Genomic DNA, 24,829 nt, shown 5'->3' with positions numbered 1-24,829 from the left:
CATTAAATGCATCACATAAAGAGTTTAATTATAAATACACATTTATATATAAAATAGGCGATTTGTTCATAATAAATAATGGATACATGATCATAGTATTGACATTGGTTAGTATGTGCATGTATGGACTAACTAGGTGAATTGTCAAGTTAAACTACTATTAAAACATAATTACAAAAATGTGGGATTACTCTGTACTTGCTTAGTTGAATTCGTAAAAACTTGTGTAATTTTGAAACAATTGTTGAAAGATGAATATTTTTGACAAAGAGATTGGCTAAGTAACTAATCTTAAGGAGAATGAAAGTCAAAACAATTGAATAAGCTATTTCTAATAACAACCCAATCTATGAAAATAGAAATACCATTAGATTTAGTAGGAAATAAGTTATATCTATCCATTCTAATAACTTATATAGTAATCACTTTAACATTTAAGGCTGAGCAAAGCTCCTTAGATCCATATCTTTAATTGGGTGGCATACTTAGTATCAGGAACCTGTCTATATGAATGTGAAGGTGGGATCATCTTCTATAAGATCGCAGTGAATTCCCTAGATCACTTGGCATCCGCTCCAATTGTTGACGTGGCATTTTCTGATTGTTCCAGCCTAGGTGCGTGATTGGCAAGAGCGTAGAGGATAAGCCCTTACTTAGTTTGCATCCGACCGCCACCCGGTATTGCCTACGAGTAAGCTGAGTAGAAATCGCAAGCGCTCAAGGTCCATGATCCTCCATACACCCCCATGCCGGCTGGCTTAAATCACCACGAAACATACTGCGATAATCCACGAACGTTTACTCACGTAGACACGTGAGTTTTCAAAGACAAGTCGCGTGAGTCGGAGCCGTTCTGAACACCGCCTTCCACCGTTTCCGCGGTTTCCTCGGGTCCGGGTCGGTCATCATATTTTGGTTTCAGTCTTCCCTCTTCAGACACCATCTCGCGCGAGAGCTAGGGAGAGGGAGAGGGAGAAGCGGAGAGAGAAAGGGAGAGAGATGGATGAAGAGCACGGTGGGAGTGGCAGTAGCAACGTGGAGACGGCGAGGGCGGAGAGATCGGTGTGGCTGATGAAGTGCCCGGTGGTGGTGTCGAAGTCATGGCAGTCCCACCCAGCTTCCTCGGACACTCAGCACCCCCTCGCCAAGGTCGTTCTATCCCTCGACCCTCTCCGTTCCGACGATCCCTCTTCCCTCCAGGTCTCTCTTTCTCTCTCTCTAGTTTCTTGTATTTTTCACTTAGATTCTCAACTGCATCTTTGATTTCAATCGGAGCTGTAGTATAGTAATGGATTTGAATCTTAATCCCCTTCGAGCCCTTTTTTTGTGGGCGTTTGCGTGGTGAAATCGTGCGATTTTCTTACACTGGTATACATTATTTAATGAATTTGGGAACCCATCCATAGCTAAGTGTGCGCGGAAGGCGAATAAAAACTTGCCCTGTTTATGTGTTGATATCCTAGAAGGACAAATAAAGTGGTTTTTTTTGTGAATTAAAGAGCACAAATGTTCAGAATAATAGAAGGAAATAAGGCAACAGCTAGTAGAACACACTGGTTTAAGGTGGAAAACCGTCTTTCAATGGAGGTGAAAAAGGCCAGAGCACACCGAAAGGAATACTCCACTATGCAAATAATGGGGATGCAAAAAAGAATATTTCCTTGCAAGTTTGCTCAAACTCGAGGTTCAAACAATTAGGAAAGCACAGATATCACCAAAATGCACTTCCAGGCTTTTATGGGAAAGATCTGATCACACAAGACAAGAACCCACAAGTTGGAGAATACCGAGATCATGACAAAGATGAAGAGACATGCTGGAGTTGCAAAGTTGCAAGCTTTGGAATAACCTGTTTGAAGCACCAAAACTAGCTGAGAGAACCCATGGCCATTCTAATTGTTTCCTCCCAGTTTTCTCTCTTGCTCCTCATGGTAGCGTCACTTTCCTTCCTTTATATGTGTTAGGAGAAAGCATGTGCAGTGCATGTGAATAAGTGTGCATGCAAAGAATTATAATAAGAAATAATATTTTTCAAATGAATGCTCACAAATTTTGTTTTTAATTTTCAATATTAATTATTCTTAGCATTTTTAAATGTGAAGTGTAGTTTAGTTCTATCTTTCATGTTAGAATTTTTTTCACTTTTATTTTTAGAAGATACATAAGTTAGAATTTTTTTTTCTTTTTTATTTTTAGAAGATACATAACGTTAGGATGTACTTTTATTCCAAACAAACTTCAAGCACTATAATTATTTAGAAAACTTTGAAATTTTTATTTAATTGTAGAGATTACATTCTCATATTTTCTTTGAATTTAGTGGCTGGAATTATAAGTATATTGAAGGTGTACAATGAGAGGATGCAATGAAAGAGTGTGGATCCAACATGTGTAATATTCTGCTGAAAGGTCATGAGTGAAAAGTAAAACATTTGGTTTGGACTGAGTGGCTATATTATACCCTATTAGACTTGATGAGGGTATAGGGAAATGGATACAATGAAAGAGTGAAACTAGGTGCAATGTTATCGATAGCCCAACTGACAAGATGCTGCTTAAGAGAATTTGAGAATACCGTACAAAACTATTCTTTCATATCCAATGAAAAATAATTTACATCATTGATACTGTTAAAAAAGTTCTGAATTTATTGACATGAATAGGAATAAAAACTTTTGGATTGGACAATTATATTGTATCGAAATCAGAAGAGTGCAATGTAAGGATGTGATGAATGCAAAACAAATACATACACTGTTTTTGACAATCCAATTAACAAGTTGCTTTTTGATTGGAATGAGTGGCTAGAATTTTGGTTAGAATTTTATTATATGAGACTTGAAGTGGTACAGTCAAGGATGTGATGAGTGCGTAATGAATAGGTACATGATATAACTATTATATTTTATCATACTTGAAGGGGTACAATACGGGATTGTGATGAAAGAGTGTGAATGAGTTGGTAATTCAGGCTTTTATATGAGGACACAAATCCATTCTTCTTCTTCTTCTTTTAATATTTGGATCAGATAAGGTGGCTAAAATTACTTTACATCATACTTGAAGGGGTATAATGAAGAGATGTGAAACAAAGAGGAGTGACGATATTGCCAGCCTAAAGGACAAGATGCCTCTTCAGCGACACTGAAACACACTATAAAAGTATTATATTTTATTAAACTTGAAGGGATACGATAAAAGAGTGCAAAAAAGAGTGGGTTACGATGTTTGCACTCCTTACAGAAACACTTGTCCATTCTTGAAGGGATGCTCTTCAAGATTTTGACAGCCCAACGAAGGAACTATTATATTTAAAAATTAAAAGGATACAATGTTATTGCAAGATGCCTTGGGGTCAATGATAGAACAAATGTTACAAATATAACATTATATAAAACTTTAGGGGGTCAATGTTGTTGGTAGCTTAACTGAAATGTCCTTTCAGCAAATGGGAAAGCATAGGATAGGACAATTATATGATATCAAACTTGAATGGGTGTAATAGGGGGAAACTGTGAAATAGTGTGAAATGAATAGGTGTGATGTCTATATTATGTGTGAAAATAAATGTCCATTATTATTACTTCTTCCTTTTTGTAATTTTTTTATAGTTGTATTGATGGGGTTAAGATCTTGGTATTGGCGGCCTATATGGCTATATGTAGGGTTAAGGCCCTTGGTCATGGGATGGCGTCTCCCATACACAATTACCCCATACCACACATCTTTGTTTTTCAATGCATGGGACTGGACCACACAAATCGCTCCATCTAGACCCATGTGGAAGGTAAAACACACTATCAATGAAACTGCTAGTTTGAGTCCTTGCTGCCAGCTCCTTGTTTCTATAAATCAAACTTCTCTTGAGGAATCATGCAGTTAACATATCTTGAGGAATTATGAGAGTGGGGAACTTCTTAAGCTAACTATTCTTTCTCCACCTTCTCATGTAACCTGCTCTCACATCGTGCTTCATTCAAGGATGGTACACTAGTACATGGTGTTCTTGCTCAAATCTACTGCACCTTTATAGTCACTGTATAGACATACCCTTATCTATTTTAAACCTAATTATCCAATAAATCTTTTCAAGCTGATCGCCTCCTTTCTTGTCACAGTAGCATAAATGCATGCTTTGCGTCAGTCATAGGAAGTGCAGCACACTTTTTGGTTATGTAGATTGCCAAGAAACACATCCATCTGCAAAAGTAAACATGCAACCAGAGGTAGACTTCCAATGTCGGAGATCAATTGCCATATTAGCATCTGTAAATCCTTCAAGAACTGATTAAGACCCTAAAAAGACACAAGCATCTCAAGATTAACATCCCTTACTGAAAAGTGTCAAAAAAAAAATCAAGGATTACAAAGAGGACCTTCCAACTAGCTCATAATGCCAGGTAGATCATGGCAATCCACTGGCCCATGACAGACTGAATAGGAGAAATAGTTCCTTCGAAGGCTCTTCTGTTCCTTCCTCTCTACACACCCAAAAAATAGCAAGGAGGATGAAGGAGAGAGATCTTCTTCCTTGTTTGATTTGATTCCTTCCCAAGCCCACTGTTCATCTTCCACCATAGTTGCAGTGACCCACTTCTGATTCATGATGGAGATGGCTAAGTTCCATAATTTCTTGGTTCATGAACAATGCAAAAAAATGTGATTAATGGATTCCTCTTGCCTTAGGCATAAAAGCATCTATGGATGAGAGAGAAACCTTTTTTCTAAAGATTGTCCATCGTAAGGATTCTTCCAAGAGTAGCTTCCCATGTGAAAAAGGCAACCTTTGAAGGGGGCTGATGTTTTCCAAATCAGCTTCCAAGGGAAGTTAGTGCTGCTCTCACCTGGGGAACTAAGGTGTTCTTGGAGAGAGTTGATAGTGAAGTTCCCATCTTTGCTCAAAGCCCATTTGGGCTCATCAGGATTAACCTGACAATGAGTCTTATAGAGACTGCTGAAAAAATCTATAAGAGTATTAGGTTCCCAATCAAAAGCTTTCCTATTCATAGGAATATCCCGAACAATCCTTTGACTAGTGAATTCCATATGTTGTCTAATAAGGACATCTTTTTCATATGCAAACCTGAAGATGGAAGGGAAAGAGGATCTGAGTTGGGACTTTTCGTAACAAATATTATGCTGGAAGAACACATCCTCTTCATTCCCCACTTGAAAGTAGATGAAGGGAAGAAAATCTCCATCATTTTCTAATATATCTTCAAACACCTGTACCATGAGCTTCCTTTGAAACTTTTGAGGGCCAATCATTACGATGGAGGCCATACTTGACAGCACTTACATCCCTCCGATTTTTCTATGTCATGGATCTCCAAAGCCATTTCCTCAAGAGGGCCTTATTAAAGGTAATAAGAGATCTGAGGCCAAGGCCGCCCTTTTGTAAAGGTTGTTTTACCATTCCCCATTCAACGAGATGATATTTGAAAACCTCACCTGTGTTTCCTTAAAGGAATCTTCTTTGGATGCCCTCCAATCTCTTGACAACTGTGCTAGGGATAGGGAAAAGAGGCATGAAGTAATCCAGGAGATTGGATAGAATACTTTTAATGAGAGTGAGTCTACCACCTTCAGAAAAAAAAAGCTCCTTTTCCAACCAGCAAGTTTCTTTTCGAACCTGCTGACAATGGGATCCCAAATACCCTTATCCTTAAACTTCGATCCTAGGGGGAGGCCGAGATAGGTATGGGGAAGGCTTCAAGCTTACAACCTAGGATACATGCAAGTAAGGGACCACGATCACAGATCTCCATTGGAATGATTTCACTTTCGTTCATATTCACTTTTAAGCCTGAAACCACTTCAAAAACTGAGGAGAATGCATCCTAGATTAAGAATTTGCTCTGGATCATCCTCACAAAAGATGATAGTGTCATCTGCAAAAAGGTGGTGGATGATTTCCATTGAGTCAATGGGCCTTCCAATGCTAGTCCCTTAATAAGGCTGTCTTCATTTGCATTAGTTATCATAAGACTCGGCATTTCCATGACCCTGATAAACAAAAGGGGGAAGGGGGTCACCTTGTCTTAGACCAAGAGACGATCTGAAGGAACCATAAGGGCAGCCATTTACTAGGACTGAAAAAGATGAAGCTGAGATACCATTGTCAAGGATTTAAAACTTGGTTTGGCCCACGGCCTAATAGCTTAAGCTTTTAGGTAAAGTGATTGCTTATTATGGTAGTAGAGCTATGGTCGCTAGGAGGTCATGGGTTCTAGTCTTGTTGCTTGTGTTTATTGTGTGGTGGTTAAGAATTATCTTATTCCCTATCATGAGTATGGTTTTAAAGTCATTTGTTTTTCTCTCCATGTGCAATTGGGCTGTATGTGTTGGGATTTTTAAAGCTTGATATGCATTGCTGGCCTGCAACTAACAGTGCAAACTTTAAGGTAAAGTGGTCACTTAACAAAGAAGGAACAAATTTCTTTCTCTTCATTGGTAGTAGGACATAATTTCTTAACTTCACACGATTAGCTAGTGGAGTGGTAACCATTTTAACATTCTTCATGTTGAACCCTTCATGTACCTGGTCAACATAAATTTACTATGCATTTACAACTTCCTAGCTTTCTTCTCGCAAACACAACTTCCTAGCTTTCCTATCACAAATATCGTCATCCTCAAACTTTGATACGCTGGTCCTAAGTCTTTCATGTCAAGGGACTTGAATGAATGCCCATATAGCTTGTTAATCAACTGAGTTTTGTCCTGCTTTCAACATATCATTAACATAAAATAATAAAATTATGGAACAGTTATCAGAGTATGAGCTGAACTTCTTGTACTGCTGCCTTTTTGCTTGCTTTAACCTGTATATATTCCTTTTCAATTTGTAAACCCGTGCTCTTTCCCCTTAACCTCAAAACCTTATTGATGTACCATATAAATCTCATCCTTGATCCTTCAAGTCGTAATGAACATGAAGGAAAGCAGTTTTCACAAAGTTATTGGCACAAATTTATTAGAAGTTTGGGGTGCGTGGGTGGCTGGGTGTTGGTAAGTGGGTGCCTAGAATCACTGCTTTGATAGGTAAATCATAAATGGCTTTGGTGGTTCCTTTAGAGAAAAATTCCCTTTGGCACAAACTTATTAGAAGTAAATGTGGCATGCAGGTAAATGAGTGGGATGTATATCTGGGTGTAAGGCGTTCCATTGAGAGTCCTTGGAGTTGTAAATCATGAATGGCTTTGGTGGCTCCTTTAGAGAAAAATTTCCTTTGGCACAAACTTATTAGAAGTAAATGTGGCATGCAGGTAAATGAGTGGGATGCATATCTGGGTGTAAGGCGTTCCTTTGAGAGTCCTTGGAGGTGTATTCTGTAGATCTATTCTCTTTATATTCCTTGCTGCAAAATGGAGTTATATCTTCCTTCATGATTTCTGATGGGGATACTTTTTCTTGAGATTTCCATTTTTGTATATCTCCTAATGATAGGGCGGTGGAGAAGCTTTTTCTTCTTTGTTGTGTTTAATGGAGGGATGTCATCCTTCCAATGGAAGCGATGTTTGCTCATGGGTTCGGGTCTCATTACGGGATTACTCTTAAGTCTTTTTTTTTTCAGCACTTGATTCGTGAAAACATGTCTTTTGCACTTCATCGTAGTATTCGGAAGGCCAAAGTCCCCTCTAAGAATAAAGCGTTTAGTTATGGTTGGTGGTTAATAAAGATAACACAGATCTATTGTAGAGTAGGAGGCCTTCTTAGGCTTTCTTCCCGGATGTGTGTTCCCTTTGTATTGACAGTTCGGAAATTGTTTCTCGTCTTTTCTGTGTTGTTCTTTCTCTTGGAGGGTTTGGAATAAATTGTTTGGTTTGTTTGGAGAGAGTTGGGTTTGTCCACCGGATTTCTTGGCCATTTCCTTTTACTGGTTGTGGGAGCCGTAAGATGCATTGGCCTTTTGGAGGTGTGGGCTTTTTACTGTCTTGTGGTGTATTTGGTTGGAATGTATGGGGGATGAAGATGATGTGTTCTATGCTATGGGATGGGATTCATTATTAGTTTCACTTTGTGTTGTTGCAGCTAGTTGTCTTAGAGGGGTTTGTTACTTTGTTTCTTTGGATTTACTGCAAGATTGGCTAGCCATGTTATTTTGGTTCTAATCTTTTATCCTTTTTTCCTTCTTTATTTTAGAGGAGGATTTTTATGCTCTTTGTTTGTGCTTTATTCCTCATTTTATGAGATTTCTTATCTATAAAAAGCAGTTTTAACATCCAACTACTCAAAGCTCGAGATTCATGATAGAAGCCCAACCAAACTTATGCTTTAGTAGCTTTCCGTTATTTCTTTTGAGCTTGAAGACTCAATTTACTCTGCAGTACCTTTCTGCCTTTGGGAAGTTCAACCAACATATATGTGCAATTTTTTTCTGTGAGGAACTCATCTCTTCTTGCATAGCCTCAGTTTATATCAGTGCTTCTTGATAACTCTACGGCTCTCCCTCATCAGTAAGGAAAATATAAAGTGCGGTATTTGGATAATGACTGATGCTCTCTAGTTGACCTGCTAGCTTGAGTTTCTGTAGTCTCTTGCGAGGTGAGCTGTTCCCTTGGCTCAACTATATTATGATCTGGCAACATGTTTGGCATGTCGCAATCAATTTCTTCTTGTATCTCTCCCTGATCTATGGCACTATATCATGGAGGAATGGATGTGAGATCTCAAATTGCATCCTTGCACACCTAATCATCCATAGCCTTCTTATAGTCTTCTTCTTTTCTGGATTCCATTGCCTGCAGCCAAACTCTTTGTCATCATATCCCATGTATATCAGGCAGGAACGAAGGCAATGCAAATTTATTTATTTATTATTTTTTTTTGTTTTGTTATCAATTTACACATACACCGCACATGCTGAGACAAAGACACCACATTCTTTACAATTAAAGAAGGGGGGATGGGGGAGGAGAGGGAGCCATGGCCTCTGCCTTGCTCTCTTTTATCACCGTTCATAATGCATGATGCTGCTTTATCATCAAGCTTGGCTTTCTGTTCTTCGGGCATATGTCCAAAAGCTTTGCAACCAAACACCTTAAGATGAGAATAAGACTCTCTTTTTGGTTTGTCCTCTCTCTGCTACATCAGAAATCAGAGCAACTGATGGAGAACTGGTGATTTTGTAGGCTGTGCAAACTGCGAACTACTTCACTTCTTAATGACTTAGGCAGCTTAGCTGTTCTGAATATGCATCTAGCTCTCTCAATACTGGTGCGCAGTTCATCCTCACAGGCAAAATCAGAATGTGGGGTGTCAGGAACTGCCATTTCATGCGGTATCCCATGCTTCAGGTGGTAGTTCTTAAACTCCTTTGGAGTATGTTCCTGTCCATTATCAGTGCTGAGACACATCAACAACTTACCTCTTTCTCCACCATGGCATGACAAATTTTAAAAAGCTGGGAAATGCTTGCTCCTTTTTTTTTTTTTTCTCAAAAAATACAAAAATACACCCACTTTACATTTAGCGTCATCGCCAGTGATTTGAAAGGCGTAATTGAGGCGTGCCTTGAGGCGTTTTAGGCCTAAAACGCACCAAGGCGTTAGTGAAAATGTGCAAGTCCACAAAGGCGTATGCCTCAGGCAAAAAAACTCGCCTTTTTACACTTCAGGTTCAAGGCGTATGCCTCTCTCTCCCGCGAAGCTTCTTCTCCTCTGCTCCCTCGACGAAGCCTGACGAAGCCTCTGCTCTTTCTTCGAACCTCGGCGAAGCCTCTGCTCTCCCTTCGAAGCCTCGAGGAAGCCTCTGCCCTCTCTTCGAAGCCTTGATGAAGCTTTTGCTCTCTCTCCGGCGAATCGATGTTCCCTTCCAACTCTGATCTGCCTTCGACGACTCCTTCTGACTTTTTTTCTCCCTTTGACGAACCCTTCGGAGCTGTCGTCTCTCTGCAGTGACCCTCCGCAGTCTCTCACCTCTCTCCGTGACCCTCTTGTTCTCTCTGCCACTGTTGGCTGCAGCTGGCTTTTAGAAATTAGAAGAGACATTTTTAATTTGGCCTTTTCTTATGGCTCATACTTATTTTTTTAACATATATTGCTTGTGTTTGTTACTTAAAACTTAAAATTGGCCTATATGATATTTAAAAATTATGTTTTTATATTTTTCTCTACTATTTTAAAAATTTTCATATTTTTTTATTATATATAAATTTATTTTATTTATTAATTATTTTAAAAAATATAATCCCAAAATGCTTACGCCTCAATGCCTTGAGGCTTATGCCTCACCTCGCCGAGGGTAAAATGCCTCGCCTTACGCCTTCTCCTTTTAAAACACTGGTCATTTCTAAAGTTAATTAAATATTTGTTACCACCTAAAGACTCCATTCACTGCAGAAAACATCTTAATATACTGCATCAAGTAAAAATAACAGAACGATGAAAATATACTTTTAGTGAATTAGGTTCTCTTTCGAAAGAGTTGCTAAATGAGACCATATGATGCTTGCCCAATAAACAGTGATCATAAGGATTTAGTGTTGTACCTTCAACAAAGGGAATGAGTGCATTCTTTGACAGAATCCACAGCCTTTCTTGCTTATGCGAGTCTTGGGTTTTGCTGCAGACTCATTCTCAACTGTTCGAAGTCCATTATTATTGATGAGAGCATTAGTCTTGTACAATGTAGCACTCCCTTTAGCAACGACCAAAGAACCTTTGTTGACCTTCCTCTTTCCATTACCAAAAACATTAGTCAGTAATTTTCAAAACCTTGCCCTTTTATAGCAATCCTGAAAATCATATTCAGGCACAAATCAGGAACAGGCTGCACATCTTTGAAGACCGATGTGCACCCAACATTGTGTTTATCTGAACATCACCAATTCCCATCATCTTGTAGTGGCTAGTGTTACCCTTCTTCATAGTACCAAAGTCCTGCCTTGTATAAGGGGAAGATACCTTTTGTCGGAGTAGCGTGGTAGGATGCAGCAATGTTGATTTGCCAGGTGCAGACACTCCTCTTCGTCAAAGGGGAGATGCACTACTTCATCCTCCACGGTAGCTTTAGTTTTTTGTCATATTCTTTTTCTGCTTGTTACCTTTTTTTTTCCTCTCCCACCTAAGGATCTGAGAATTTCTTTCGAGTGTCTCCCTGGCCACAATGGTAGCATTTGCCTCTGCCTCTATACTGACATGTTTTTGGACTTGTCACGATCAGCCCTGGATTTGTCAATGTTGTTTGAATCCCTTTTCTTACTCCTTCCCTTGTTCTTATGACAAGAGCCTGTGCACGATCTTCAGTTGTATCTTTTCTTCTTGTCTCTTGATCAAGGTGTTAGTAACCATACTCAAGACAAGACGCCATTTCCTAGGCTCTTTGGTGAGGAATATAGAATTTGTAGAATGGTTTCATTGATATGAAGATGTCCTATATATAGGAATTGTACAAAGTATGGTAGTTACAAATTCAAAAATATTCAAATACATAACAAGAAGATCCTAAGCTATTAGATATCTACAAATATTCAAATAATACAACAATAGAATCCCAGGCTATCAGATATCAACCAATATTCAAATAAGGAGATCTGCGGCTGTATCAGCAACGAACAAAACCGTCAATGGTTTCCTTATAAAAATGTTTCTGTTTGAAACCGTTGATGGGCTATGCATTAACCGTCGGCGGTTGTCAGGAGGTACAGCTACATGATTTCCTTTATACACCCCTTAAGATAGGCGTGTCATTAGATAAGCCGATCTTGGTGCACGAAGTTTGAAATTTTTGATGTGAATCGTGATAGTAGTCAAGAGGTTTGCAAGCTGGTCGTGTGTGCTGATATGAGATACTTGCAGCAATCCATTGGTGATCAGATCACGGACAAAATGAAGATCAATAGCAATATGTTTCATCCTCGAATGCATTACAGGATTAAGACTTAATTGAGTAGCACCAATATTATCACAAAACAAATGCGGAGGCTTAGGTAGCGGAATACCGAGTTCATGAAACAATGAGCGAATCCAAACGAGCTTGGAGGTGGCTGAAGCAAGAGCACGATATTCTGCCTCGGTGGAGGAACAAACCACAACACACTACTTTTGCGTGCTCTAGGAAATGGGACAATCACCCAGAAAAATAAGATAGGCAGAGGTGGAGGATTTGGTATCCCTATCACCTGCCCAATCTGCATCAGAGAACCCTCGAAGAGTGAGATTCCCAGTGCGCTTGAGGAGAATGTCATGATTAAGAGTGCCCTTCAAGTAACGCAGAATGCGTTTGGCAGCAATCCAATGAAGTTGAGATGGTTTGTGCATGAACTGAGCCAACTTATTGATCGGGAAGGCAATATCGGGCCGAGTGAGAGAGAGATATTGGAGAGCTCCTATAACTTGGCGGTACTTGGTCGGATTAGCTAGAAAAGAACCATCATGAAGCTGAAGAAGATCCTTTGTGGCAAGTGGAGTCATCACTGACTTGGCACCGTCCATCTTGGTGCGAGAAAGAAGATCCCAAATATATTTTTTTGGGATAGGAACAACCCATGATTGACTGAAATCACCTCGAACCCAAGAAAATAATTTAAGGGACCAAGGTCCTTTAGAAAAAAACGATGACCAAGCTGCTGAACAGTTTTGGAGATAGTAGCAGAATTACTTCCAGTGAGTAAGAGATCATCCACATAGACCAGAAAATAGAGTGCAACTCCATCATAATTATAGATAAATAAAGAGGAGTCAGATTTGGACAACTAAAATCCCAATTGAAGAAGATAAGTGCTCAGTTCTTGATACCAAATGCGAGGTCCTTGTTTCAAGTCATACAAAGACTTTTTAAACCTGCTGACATGAGAAGGCAGATTAGGATCAACAAAACCCGAAGGCTGAACCATGAAAACATCCTCCTGAAGTCGGCTATGCAGAAATGCATTATTAACATTCAGCTGTCGAAGTGGCCAATTTTTTTGAACAGCAATGGAAAAGACAACTCAAATAGTCACCGACTTCACAACAGGGCTGAATGTCTCATTATAATCAAAACCATGCTGTTGATGAAAACCTTTGGCCACTAACCTTGTTTATAGCGAGAAATACTACCATTAGGATTTCGTTTGATTCAGAAAACTCATTTGCAATCAATAGTTTTGATGGTGGAGCGTAGTGGAACAAGCTCCCATGTACCATGTTTAACCAAAGCAGTAAACTCCTCTAATGTAGTATGCCGCCACTTGGGATCCTTCAAGGTGCGAGACACACACCTGGGCTCTATAGGTTGAGGAAGAGGATGTTTTGTGGCGATGTAAAGATGTTTGGGTTTATGAATATTATTCATAGACCGGGTAGTCATAGCATGAGTACGGGTGGACTAGTTCGGAGATTCAGGTGTGGCGGGTGGAGTTATTTCCGTTGGCTGAGATTGTGCAGGGGAAGATGATGGCCGGTAAAGTGGAGCCGGAGTTGCAGGAGCGCTGTCCATCACAGTGGTAGGAGAGAAGGGTATCCATCCAATGGAAGGCACCGCTGGTATGGCAAGATCTTGTGTGTTAGCACCTGAAACTGACAGAGAAGGCTTAGTGACGTGGGTAGAGGAAGAAAAGGGAAAAATACACTCATCAAAGACCACATGCCTAGACAAATAGATGTGAGATGTAATAAGGTCCATACACTTATAGGGACTTTGTGAGCTCGAGTAACTGAGGAAGAGAGAAGGCGTTGATTTTGGTTGTAGTTTACTTGTGGTATAAGGTTTTAACCATGGGTAACACTGACAACCAAAAATTCGCAACTTCTTGTAATAAGGGAGGCGACCAAATAAACATTCAAATGGACTTTTATTTTTCAAAATAGGAGTGGGCATACGATTTATTAAATAAATCACTGCCTGAAACGCATAGGACCAATAAGATGGAGGAAGACTCACCTGACTCAATAGAGTGAGGCCTGTTTCGACAATGTGACGATGCCGACGTTCACTTGTACCATTCTGTTGAGGTGTATGAGGAGCGGTGGTTAGCCAACTAATGGAATTAGAAAAAAGAAATTGACGAAGAGCATGATATTCCCCCCCATTGTCGGAGTACAAGTGCTTGATTTGAAAACCAAATTGTTTTTCTAGTAGCCATTTTAACTGATAGAAAATGGAACGAACATCACTTTTTCGATGGATGGGAAACAACCAACAATACTTGGTAAAATGATCAACAAATAAGGCATAAAAACGAAACCCATCAAGTAAAGTGGAAGACGTAGGCCCCCAAAGATTTGTATAGATATGTTCAAGAGGATGAGTGCTAACAAGAGAAGTGGAAGAAAAAGGCAATTTATGACTTTTATCGCATTGACAAGCATTACAAAGAGATGGTGAAGAGGTATGAGACGCTACAACTGGAAGAGAAAATGTACGAATAACAAAATCAACAATTTTATTTGACGAATGCCCAAGTTGTCTATGCCAAGTGTTAGATGTTGTTCGTTCACCAACAATTGCTAAAACAAAAGACTTGGTAGTGGGAGAAGCCATTGGCATTGGATAGACACCATCTTGACATTTATTGCGAAGAAGAGTCACCCCTGTGCTCCGATCCTTCACAAGAAAATAAAATGGGTGAAATTCAAGATAGACATTATTGGAAAAGGTGAAATTATGAACTTAGATTATGTTCTTGTGAATATTAGGAACACAAAGAGTATTAGTTAATGCTCTCGAGGAAGAGGGAGGAGTCATAGAGCCAACATGTGTGACTCGCAAACTTGAGCCATTCCCAATAATGACCTCATCTGTGCCATCATACTCCAAGTGAACAGATAAACTGGCAAGATCAGAGGTGATATTGTGAGAAGCAGTGGAATCCACAAGCCACTTTTTGTCGTTGGACTTGGTGGTAGTGGCACAATTCACAGACTTCACTTCGAAAGTCGAGTGACAAGTCTTGGCCGAGTGTCCCACTTTGTCACATAGTTGGCAAACAATCTGGGGTTTACCAAACCACTCTTTGTGATTATAGCGACCAGAGTTGGTGTGATTCTAACAAGAGGAACCAGTGCTGTAACGTTGGTTGCAGTTGAATTTGGAAGTGGTAGTGTGGCGCTAAGTGGTGTTTGCAGTGGCAACGAGGGTGGAGTTGGAGGCTTCAACATGTTTCAAGTAGCTTTTGTGGCCAACCAGCATGTCATGAAGCTCTGCAAACGTAAGAGAAGTCTCACGTGCCCAAATGGGTGCTGCAGTATCACGGAATTCAAGACCGAGCCCGTCGAGGACATAAAGAGTAATGTCATTCACTGAGACGGGAGAGTCAATCACGGCAAGTTCATCAACTAGAACCTTGATGGCATGGAGATACTCTGAGACTGAGCGGGACTCTCGCTGAATGAGAGTCAACTCCTCCTTAAGCTGCATAACACGAGTACGTGAACGATTGACATACAATCGTTGCAACTTGGACCATGCATCGTGAGCAGTGGTTGAAGCAGCAATTAGTGGCATCATTGGTTCAGAGACAAATGCAAGGATGACGTGAAGGATTAGCTTATCTTGCCCGAGCCAACGCCAGAAGGCCGGATCGGAGACATCTGCAGAAGATGAACTAGCAGAGGAGGTGCTGGTGGAAAGCATCGGTGATTGACATATAGTGGTATTGTCAAGATAACCCTGGAGGTCATTGCCACTGAGTAATGATGTTAGTTGGGCGCGCCATGAAGGAATGTTGGAAGGGGTCAGTTTCAGAGGAAGCTGGGAGCCGACATTGATGGCAACAAGAGGAGTGTTAGTGTGTTACCATTGCCAGGAAGCTCGAAATTGTTTGCAATCCTAGACTCGGGGGAAACAGCCATAAGGGAAAAAAAAAACTCGTTAGAGAAATGAGCTCTGAACCATATAGAATTTTCAGAATGCTTTCATTGATATGAAGATGTCCTAGATATAGGAATTGTACAAAGTATGGTAGTTACAAATTCAAAAATATTCAAATACATAACAAGAAGATCCTAGGCTATCATATATCAACAAATATTCAAATAATACAACAAGAGAATCCCAGGCTATCGGATATCAACTAATAATCAAATAAGGAGATCCGCGGCTGTATCAGCAACGAACAGAACCGTTGATGGTTTAGTACACCGTTGACGGTTTCCTTCTGAAAATGTTTTTGTCTGAAACCATCAATGTAACCATCGATGGGCTATTCAATGACCGTTGTCAGGAAATCTGGTACAACTACATGATTTCCTCTATAAAGAACTCAACAATAGCATAGCTTCTAATTCATTTATAATGTCAAATTCATCAGACTCAATTGATTTGCCACCCTTGAGATTTATTCAGGTGCTTGGAAATGGGAAAGTCTTCCTTGTCCTTAATATTTAGAGACTTCCTTGCCTAGAAATCCTTGTTTTGTTCCATGATGTTTTCTGAACATAAGGATTACCCATCTTCTCCCATATCTAATGGGCAGATGTCCCGTTAGACATGTCACAGAAAACACTGAAATCCAGCCATTGCCTAAGGGTGCCAATCACTTTTTGAATGATCTTTATCCATTCTTGGTCTTTCATATTACCAGGCTGGGCTTTTTCGCCACAGGAAGTATAAAATATTATTTGTAATTGGTATCCAAACAATTCAATTTAATCATCGTATCACCAACATAATCTCGCTCTAGTACCACTTGCTAAGGTCTCGGAGCAACAAATGGAGCAGTTATATGTGATTTTAAAAACAAAAAAAATGCCAGAATAATTCAATAAAAAAATAACCAAGCCAATCACAATTCTTCACAAGTCAACAGCGGTAAAAGTCAAGAATGCAATAGTAGAACACCCTGATTTAATGTGGAATACAGTCTCTCAATGGAGGAAAATGTTATCTGGAAACTCGAGACTCGAGAGGGGCAGTGAATTGGATCTAGTTAAAAATTAATTGCTTGTTAAAGAATTTAAATCAAAGCCAAAATACTCAAACTAAATCACACAAATGTGAAAGCAAGGATAAAGAGTGTGGAACAGAGATGCAAACTATTTTATAATGGTGCAGCTGTCCCAAGCCTACATCCACTCTCTTAAGGCCAAAACCACCTTGAGGTTCCAAATTACCGAGTGGAACTTGCATTCCCCTTGCTTTGAAGCAAGGACAGCAATACACTCCTTGCTTTCTACGGAGGTTAGGACGCTGAATAGCTTTGTATACAACAAGAATATTCCTCACAAGGAAAGATTTACGATAAATACAAAAACTTCCACAGAAAATTATCTAGCTATGACACAAGTGTCCTTGGTATTCTCTCTCCTTGAAGGAAGAGTAGCAAATCAAAAGATTGGAGAGAGATTGAGAGTAAGATGATTGGTAAAAGTGACCATTTTATGCTTATTAGAATGTGTTAGGCACTTATTCCTTTGGTTGGTGGACGTACCACTACTCATTACATAGCCATTGACATAATTTTCTCACTTGCTTCTCATGGTAGTCTCTCTTCCTTCTATATGCACACACACACACACACACACACGCACAAGGTCGAGGCCCAGGTGATGGGGCATGGCTTCTCCCCACATGCCATTACATCGTGCCTCCATATTTTTCCCCAATGCATGGGGTGGAACCCCAAATTTTGGAGCTCGAATTTGGGCTTATGTTGATTTAGACAAAACTCAATACAAATCCTATTTCAAGGTTCAAACTCCAAGTAATCAAACACAGGAGTATGTGACGTATCTATTGCATTAAGGGCTGAAAACAGCTTGAACTGAACTTGCGATAAGCAATGTGTCTTCTAGAATGGTAAACCCTAGCGGTGATGATATTCCATAGTGTATATAGTGAATTTCTTCTGTTTTTGTTAAGAGGTTTTTCCCATTTGAAAAATGATTAGGTAGATTGTCAGATTAGTAACGCCATGTTGCAATCAACTTTTCCTGTTTATGAAATTTGAACCACCTTTGTATACTCTCTTTGTTGTGTTCCCTATTTTCTTCTTCTCCTTTTTCACACACCCAAAAAAAAAAAAAAAAAAAACAACTAGCAGGGCGAGTTTGTATATTTATTCGTTCTCCATTCCCACTTGCTGCAGTTGCTTATTGATTCTATTGTATTCCTCTGGGGCCAATTTTGGACTGCCACAACCGGGCGATGCTGTAAATCTGGACCAATTTGCTTTTGTAGAGATTCTTTTTTGCTGTACTCTTGCTCAAAATATGCCTGCAAATATGTTACATTTCCCCCTTTTTAAATGTTTCTTCATTTTGTTCCTTTACTTCTATTTTGTGAGAGCTTTAATTGGCTAATAATTGATAAATGAATTGGTTGAAAATAAAGGATCTTCATCTTAAAAGAAGAAAAATAAAAAAATGTATTTACAATATGATTTATATTTAAATGCCTTAATTTGAGATTCTACTACAGAAACTCTGTATGTACAGTCAAATTACAGTTATTTTGTTTTGAGGAGCCATATGGAACTCATTTATGCTACAATCCTGTGTTTAAATGATCGTTTGCCTGAAGTCCCAAATTCCAACTGCCCATCAGCTAACCCTGTTCATTGGATTGTTCCCTGAATGACATGCATTGGAAGTTGGATTTGACTTTGAGATTACATAATTTCATGAAAATTGCTATTAATTTTAAGTGGTCATTAGGTCAGATGGTTATAAGTACTTGACATTGAGCCATGGAGCTTTGCACACTCCAATTTCTATTCTGTTGTCCAAATATATTATCAATTGTGTAGAATAAGAGGTATTCTTGTAATTGTGTTCATTTATATCCTAGTAATCTTTCTATTTATGAATCACTTGATGGCATATTTGTTCTTGAGTTAAATTCTGTGTAAAATGTCTGTGTCATCTTTCTCACATATGCAGTACATGTCATTCAGTTCACAATGGAGATGGCTGGAAATGAGATGGGGAATATGCCCAAAAGTTACTCACTGAATATGTTTAAAGACTTCGTTCCTATGTGTGTTTTTTCTGAGACACCTCAGGGTACGGCTTATGATTTTGTTCTCTCTTTCTACTTCTTTGTCAAGTGTTTCTTTTTTCTTTTGTACCCAAGTTGCTCGGTGATACATAAATCATACTCAAGATACATAAATCATTCTCAATTATGCATTTAATCGTAATTTATGTGGATCTGAGACTTTGCCTGGGTGTTGGTACCATGTATGCTTCTTGATATTGTACTCTAGTTTATATGTTATAATTTTGGAGTTTGGTTCTTCTTTTAACAGTTTAACAACCTTCGGAGGATTTCATTGTTTCGTAGGTAAGGTTGCAATGGAAGGCAAAGTGGAACATAAATTTGACATGAAGCCTCATAGTGAAAATATGGAAGAGTATGGAAAATTGTGCCGTGAAAGGACAAATAAATCCATGATTAAGAATAGACAAATACAGGTACAATATTTCTATTTTCTTTTTATCTCACTATTACTTATTTTTTTCTGGGTTGTCTGTCTATGATTATAATGGAATATACTTTTTCCCTCTTTTGCTGGCTTACTGAAAAGGTGATCGACAATGACCGTGGAGTGCATATGAGGCCCATGCCTGGAATGGTTGGCTTGATATCTTCCAGTTCTAAGGTATTTCATTTCACACGCTGTCTTTTGCTGGCCGCTGTACTATGTTATTAGGGCCAGAAATAGAGTTGCTTAGTTGCCTTCTTTCTTGGCTTTTTGTAGAAGTTATATGTCAGTTGTAGGAGTTCTTGTTGCTATTTCCAAAATGATCTCCTCTGTGGCAATGGCTTCTTTAGCCAGGGCCTCATGGGATGCCTGGACATCTAATCTGTAAGGCTCGCAAGTATAAATACTCGAAGTGATTACCTTTAGAGACCTAACAAGCTGTACTCAAAATGGCAGGAGTTCTTGTTACTATTTCCAAGATGATCTCCTCTATGGCAATGGCTTATTTAGCCAGGGCCTGATGGGATGCTTGGACATCTAATCTGTGAGGCTTGCAAGTACAAATACTCAATAGTGATTAACTTTAGAGACCTTAAAAGCTGGGCTCAAAATGGTGGCCCTATCAGATTTCTGGTTCTGGCTGAAACTTAAATTTTTTTTTCTTCCCAGTTTACTATTTAAAATATATTTTAATATTATGTTATAGCTTGTATAACTAACTAGTGGAACATTCTATTGCCATTATATTTTAATATTTTGTTGCAATACAAAAATGTATACATTGACACATGGGCTTATATTCAGGGAGAGATGTCTTTGGGGGGCAGGGGAGGGGGTGATTTTCGACACTACTATGCCAAAAACAAAAGGCTCATCTATATTGATAATACAAACCATGCACTGTTAATGTTCAATTTTCTCTTGACAGGACAAGAAGAAAACAGCACCAGTCAAGGGATCAGACATGAAAAGAACTAGAAGGGATCGTGGGGAATTGGAGGATATTATGTTCAAACTTTTTGAAAGACAACCAAATTGGGCTTTGAAACAGCTAGTCCAAGAAACAGATCAACCTGCGGTACGTCTTGATTACTTTTTTGCATGCTGCTGTTAAAACAGATGAAATGCTATCATTATTAATGATCTGCACAGAAAGTACAAGATAAGCACCGTTTGATGGTTTTGGAATTGTCTTCGGATTATTAAATTGAATTTTCTTCCTGTCATATACAAATATACATATGTGTGCATAAACACCGACATTACCTCCACTTCTGTATGTGTGTGCATAAGCATTGAAATTACCTCCACTTCTTTAAACTTGATGGAATTATGTTATTCAATTTTCTTGTTTTCTGATTGATATGATAAATGACAGTTATGGGTGTCAAAATCTGTAATTATCATTAATATGGTCTGATTGGATTGCCTCTAAAATATTTAGATGTTTTCTTTCTTTGCAGCAATTCTTGAAAGAGATACTGAATGAGCTGTGTGTTTACAATAAAAGGGGTACGAACCAAGGAACTTACGAACTTAAGCCAGAATATAAGAAAACTGTGGAGGATACAGGTGCTGAATGATCGTCTCTTTGTCTGACCTTATATCCAAGCTCTAGATTAGAATAGCTCGTTATCAAGAAAGGTGAAATTTACTGTATGGTGGACCCTGATCCGTGAAATCCACAAGGTGCAATCAAAAACTATATATATATTGGTAGGGATCACAACTATTCCTGTATGTCTATGAATTCAATGTGTGGCTCCTCAAATTTGCTTGACAAAATATTTATTTCCTTGCAGTCACTTGCATGTAAATCAGAGTTGACGTTGCGTCTCTATGAAGTATGGATGCCTTATAATTACAATTTTTTAGGAAAAAACAACAAATTAACTAGTCCAAATCCATGTGAAGCACAGATCTTTTGAATATTGTCTTTATCCATATTATTACTTTTTTGTTTATTTTACATTTGGTTTTAAGGGAACTTTGATAGTTCAAAACCATCTTCCAAATTTGTATTTACTAAATGAAAGTTCAAATAAATTTTATACACGTCAGTTTAAGTAATTCACTAATTTATAAAAAATTCTAGCATCTAATATGTTCACTAACACCACATTAACAGTCAACAAATGGTTGCTAATGGGTTGGTAGGAAGCCCTTTACTAGAAACTTCAACAATTTTTTTTTTTTTTTTTCCAGTCTTGCTTCCAAAGGATAATTTAGCACCTAGTACACCCATGTTGCACTGCGTGCAGGGCGGGGGGGGGGGGGGGGGGGGGGGGGGGGGGGGGCGGAGAGGAGAGTGGTGGAGAGCACAAAATGCTTGCGACCTTACCTTCACAAGTGGAGAGATTCTTTTTGTGACGTGAACCTGTGATTAGCTGCTATGTGATTTATGCATGGTGTTTTATGGAGATCACAAGTGTATGATTGTAATTCTTTTTTGGTGTGAAATTATGACAAAATATTTATCTTGGATTTTTTTTAATTCCTAGTATTTTTCCTCTCTGACCACAATGAGTTGGTTCTAAACTATTATTTGCATTCCAATTCTTTTTCATGATCTAGTTCGTGAGAAAGTCTTCTTTTTGCTTCTTTGTTTTGCTTCTTGCCTTTATTACCAACTGTCACGGACCCCCAAAATGGGACTCAAGTAAGGGCCGTGTGGCACTCGTTGAGAGCTCTCCCTCGACAAGTCAGCCAAGTCTCACGCATTCAAGCCTGCAATCACGAGCACCTGGTGAGTCTCAATACTCAAGAAAACCAAGGAACAATAAGATATCACACGAGCAATATATTCTTATACATCGAATAAGACTATAACAATCAGAGACATCACAATCCAAGGCAACAAAACACCACAATGAAAAGGACTACTTGTATTATTCAACAGCAAGAGAATAATCATACAAACGATAGCATAGATAAACATATATACATTCCAAATTTATCGGATGTCTCTTTCTTTTTCTACCTGCAATATTTGGCTATTATGATCTTTCTTCTTGAGAAATATGTGGGATACAAAAGAAATTTAGTGGGTCCATTGTTTCTTGGCTATTACTTCAGAAATCATTTTTTCAGAGTATCAAAACTGTCACGCACTTATCTTTAAGATGGACATCGAGAAGGCATGTGAGAGGGTGAATTGCAATTTTTTGGATTACATGTGTAGGAAAGATTTTAGGGTTGTGTGGAGGAAGTAGCTTGATGAATATTTCTGTTATTGTAAATGCAAAACCTGGAGAGGGGTTCAGAGCTTCTTGGGGGCTTAGGCAAGGGGATCTGCTGTATTTATTTTTTGTTTTTGTTTATCCTTGTGGTGGTCTTGAGTAGGATGCTCGTAGATGCATAGGGCTTGGAGGTGATCAAGGGCTCATTTGTTGGCAGGGAGGATGTGGTGGTGTTATCTCCAGTGTGCCAATGGCTCTATGCTTTTTCTCGAGGACAGTTTTTAGAAATTCTGAAAGGCAGTTATTTTTTTAAAATTTTTTGAAAAGATTTCTGGAGTTCAACTTGTCCAAGAGTGGGGTGGCAGGCATTGATGTGGGAGGTAGGGATTTAGAAGGGTTGAAGGCCTTGGAAGGTTGTGCTATTGCGGAGTGGCAACTTTCCTATTTTGGTTCTCGACTTGGAGCTGACCCTAGTTCCATGGCTTTTTGAGACCTTGTGTGGTTTAGAGGGTAGGCAGGAGGCTGGAGGGGTGGGCAAAATAGTACTTCTCTGTGGGGGGTCAGACCCTCATTAGTGCGGTTATACTTCCTATCTATTTTTTCAGAGTTCTTAAGAGTGTAGCTAGTATTCTTTTTTTTTTTTTCATCAGTAATGGGTAAATTATATTGATCAAATGGAATATGTACAGAAAAATCCGAAACATACACCGAGAAGGGAGGCCAAAGCTCCCAATCAAAAACAAGCAGCTAGTATTCTTGAGAGGATGATTGGTGGCTTTATCTGGTTGGGTTTTGGGAATAATTAAGAGAGATCAGCTCGGTAGCTGGGAGTTTTTCAGTAGACCCAAATCGAAAGGGGAGCTAGGACTTGGTAATGTAGTTTCCAAAACCATCTCATTGGAAAATAGTTGTGGAGGTTCCCCTTAGAGGTAAATTCCTTAGGGCACAAGGTGATTAAAAGTAAGTTTGAGGTTCATCAAAATGGGTGGGACTCTAGAGGAAGTAGCTTTGTTTCTTATGCTAGCTCCTAGAAGTTCGTGTCTCATGTTGCCAGCCTTTTCTTCCCCTTTATCCATTTTAAAAGTGGTTGATGGCAACATGGTGGTTTTTTGGGGATAGGTGGGTGAGGGCTCGTTGGAGTTGATGGTGCCTCGCTTAATTTCTACCCTTTGCAATGCGCATGCGCCTATCAATGCGTTCTTTTCTTCTAAGAGGAGCTTTATTTCTTGAGGTCTCCATTTTCTTAGAAACTTCAACAGAAGAGAGGTTAACTAGGTTACCACTTACCCAGTGCTCTAAATCATGTTCTTCCATCCAATAGAGGAGATGAAAGGGTGTGGAATGGCAATTCATCAGGCCTCTTTTCCACTAAATTTTTCTTCCTTCACCTCATTAAATCTCTTTCCACTTTCTTCTCTTGGAGCCACTTTTTGGAAGGCAAAGGGTCACTTCAAGATAAGAACTTTCATTTGGACTATGATTTTGAACATGATTAATGCACATGATTTGCTCCAGAATATAATGCTCACCTCTTCCTGCATTGTATGGTTGCAACACGTCTCTGGAGTGCCCTTTTTCTTGTTTTGGTGAAGCTTGGTTGCCAGCTCTTGTGGTTGGCAAGTTTTTGCTTGTGAGAGATATTGGGGGTTTGGTAAAATTAGGAAGGAAGCAGTTATCTGGCGTAAACTGATTTTTTTAATTTTGTAGACTTTATGGATTGAGAGGACTGTGGGAACCAATTGTCATACAACCTTTCCTTGTCTGTTGTGGGATAGGGCAATGCTCTTGGCCTCCTTTTGGCCCCATTCCTTCGAGTTTTCTTTTTTAGGGGTTTGCCATTGCTTGATCTTTAGGGATTGGCAAGGCTACTGTAATTTTTTTTTTTGTTCTTTCCTTTTTATCTTTGAAGGATATCTTGTTCCCCCTCCACTGTACTTTTTTTCGTTTGTTGCTAGAAAAATTGCCAAACTCATACAAGATCACTATTTTGCAATCTTTCTCAAGATCTATCATAATGTCTATTGAGTAATTGGGTAAAATGGAAGACCTAAACTTAATGATAGGTCTCTCCCTCTATTTATAATATATGTAAGTACAATTGGAATGACTATAATGCCCTTACTAATTCACACTTATTATTAACAAAACTCTTAACACATAATAAAAATAATGCTAACCATTGACACTCCCCCTCAAGCTGGAGTATATATATATATATAAATATCATATGCTCCTACCTTGTTACAAATGAATTTAGCTTCTGTACAAGTTTCTCTCGAATAAAGTGACAATCAACTTCAAT

At 39.0% G+C, this 24,829-nt stretch overlaps 1 protein-coding gene across 1 annotated transcript; it reads left to right on the top strand.

Annotated features, from left to right (window-relative positions):
• Positions 1–704: 704 nt before the first annotated feature.
• Positions 705–21,251, top strand: LOC131163108 (uncharacterized). Its single transcript, XM_058119841.1, has 6 exons — positions 705–1,200; positions 18,818–18,926; positions 19,207–19,337; positions 19,451–19,525; positions 20,277–20,426; positions 20,812–21,251. Exons 1-6 carry the CDS (start codon positions 1,000–1,002, stop codon positions 20,929–20,931), a joined length of 786 nt encoding a protein of 261 aa, XP_057975824.1. The 5' UTR covers positions 705–999; the 3' UTR covers positions 20,932–21,251.
• Positions 21,252–24,829: the final 3,578 nt, after the last annotated feature.

This window comes from Malania oleifera, chromosome 8 (genome assembly GCF_029873635.1).
Source record: "Malania oleifera isolate guangnan ecotype guangnan chromosome 8, ASM2987363v1, whole genome shotgun sequence".
NCBI classification, from domain to species: domain Eukaryota; kingdom Viridiplantae; phylum Streptophyta; class Magnoliopsida; order Santalales; family Ximeniaceae; genus Malania; species Malania oleifera.
This window is presented reverse-complemented; position numbering and strand designations above follow the sequence as displayed.

Coding starts and splice junctions, on each gene's coding strand:
- LOC131163108 (XM_058119841.1), top strand. CDS start 1,000: ATGGATGAAGAGCACGGTGGGAGTGGCAGTAGCAACGTGGAGACGGCG. Junction 19,526..20,276: donor TGATATCTTCCAGTTCTAAG/GTATTTCATTTC, acceptor TTCTCTTGACAG/GACAAGAAGAAAACAGCACC. Junction 20,427..20,811: donor AAGAAACAGATCAACCTGCG/GTACGTCTTGAT, acceptor CTTTCTTTGCAG/CAATTCTTGAAAGAGATACT.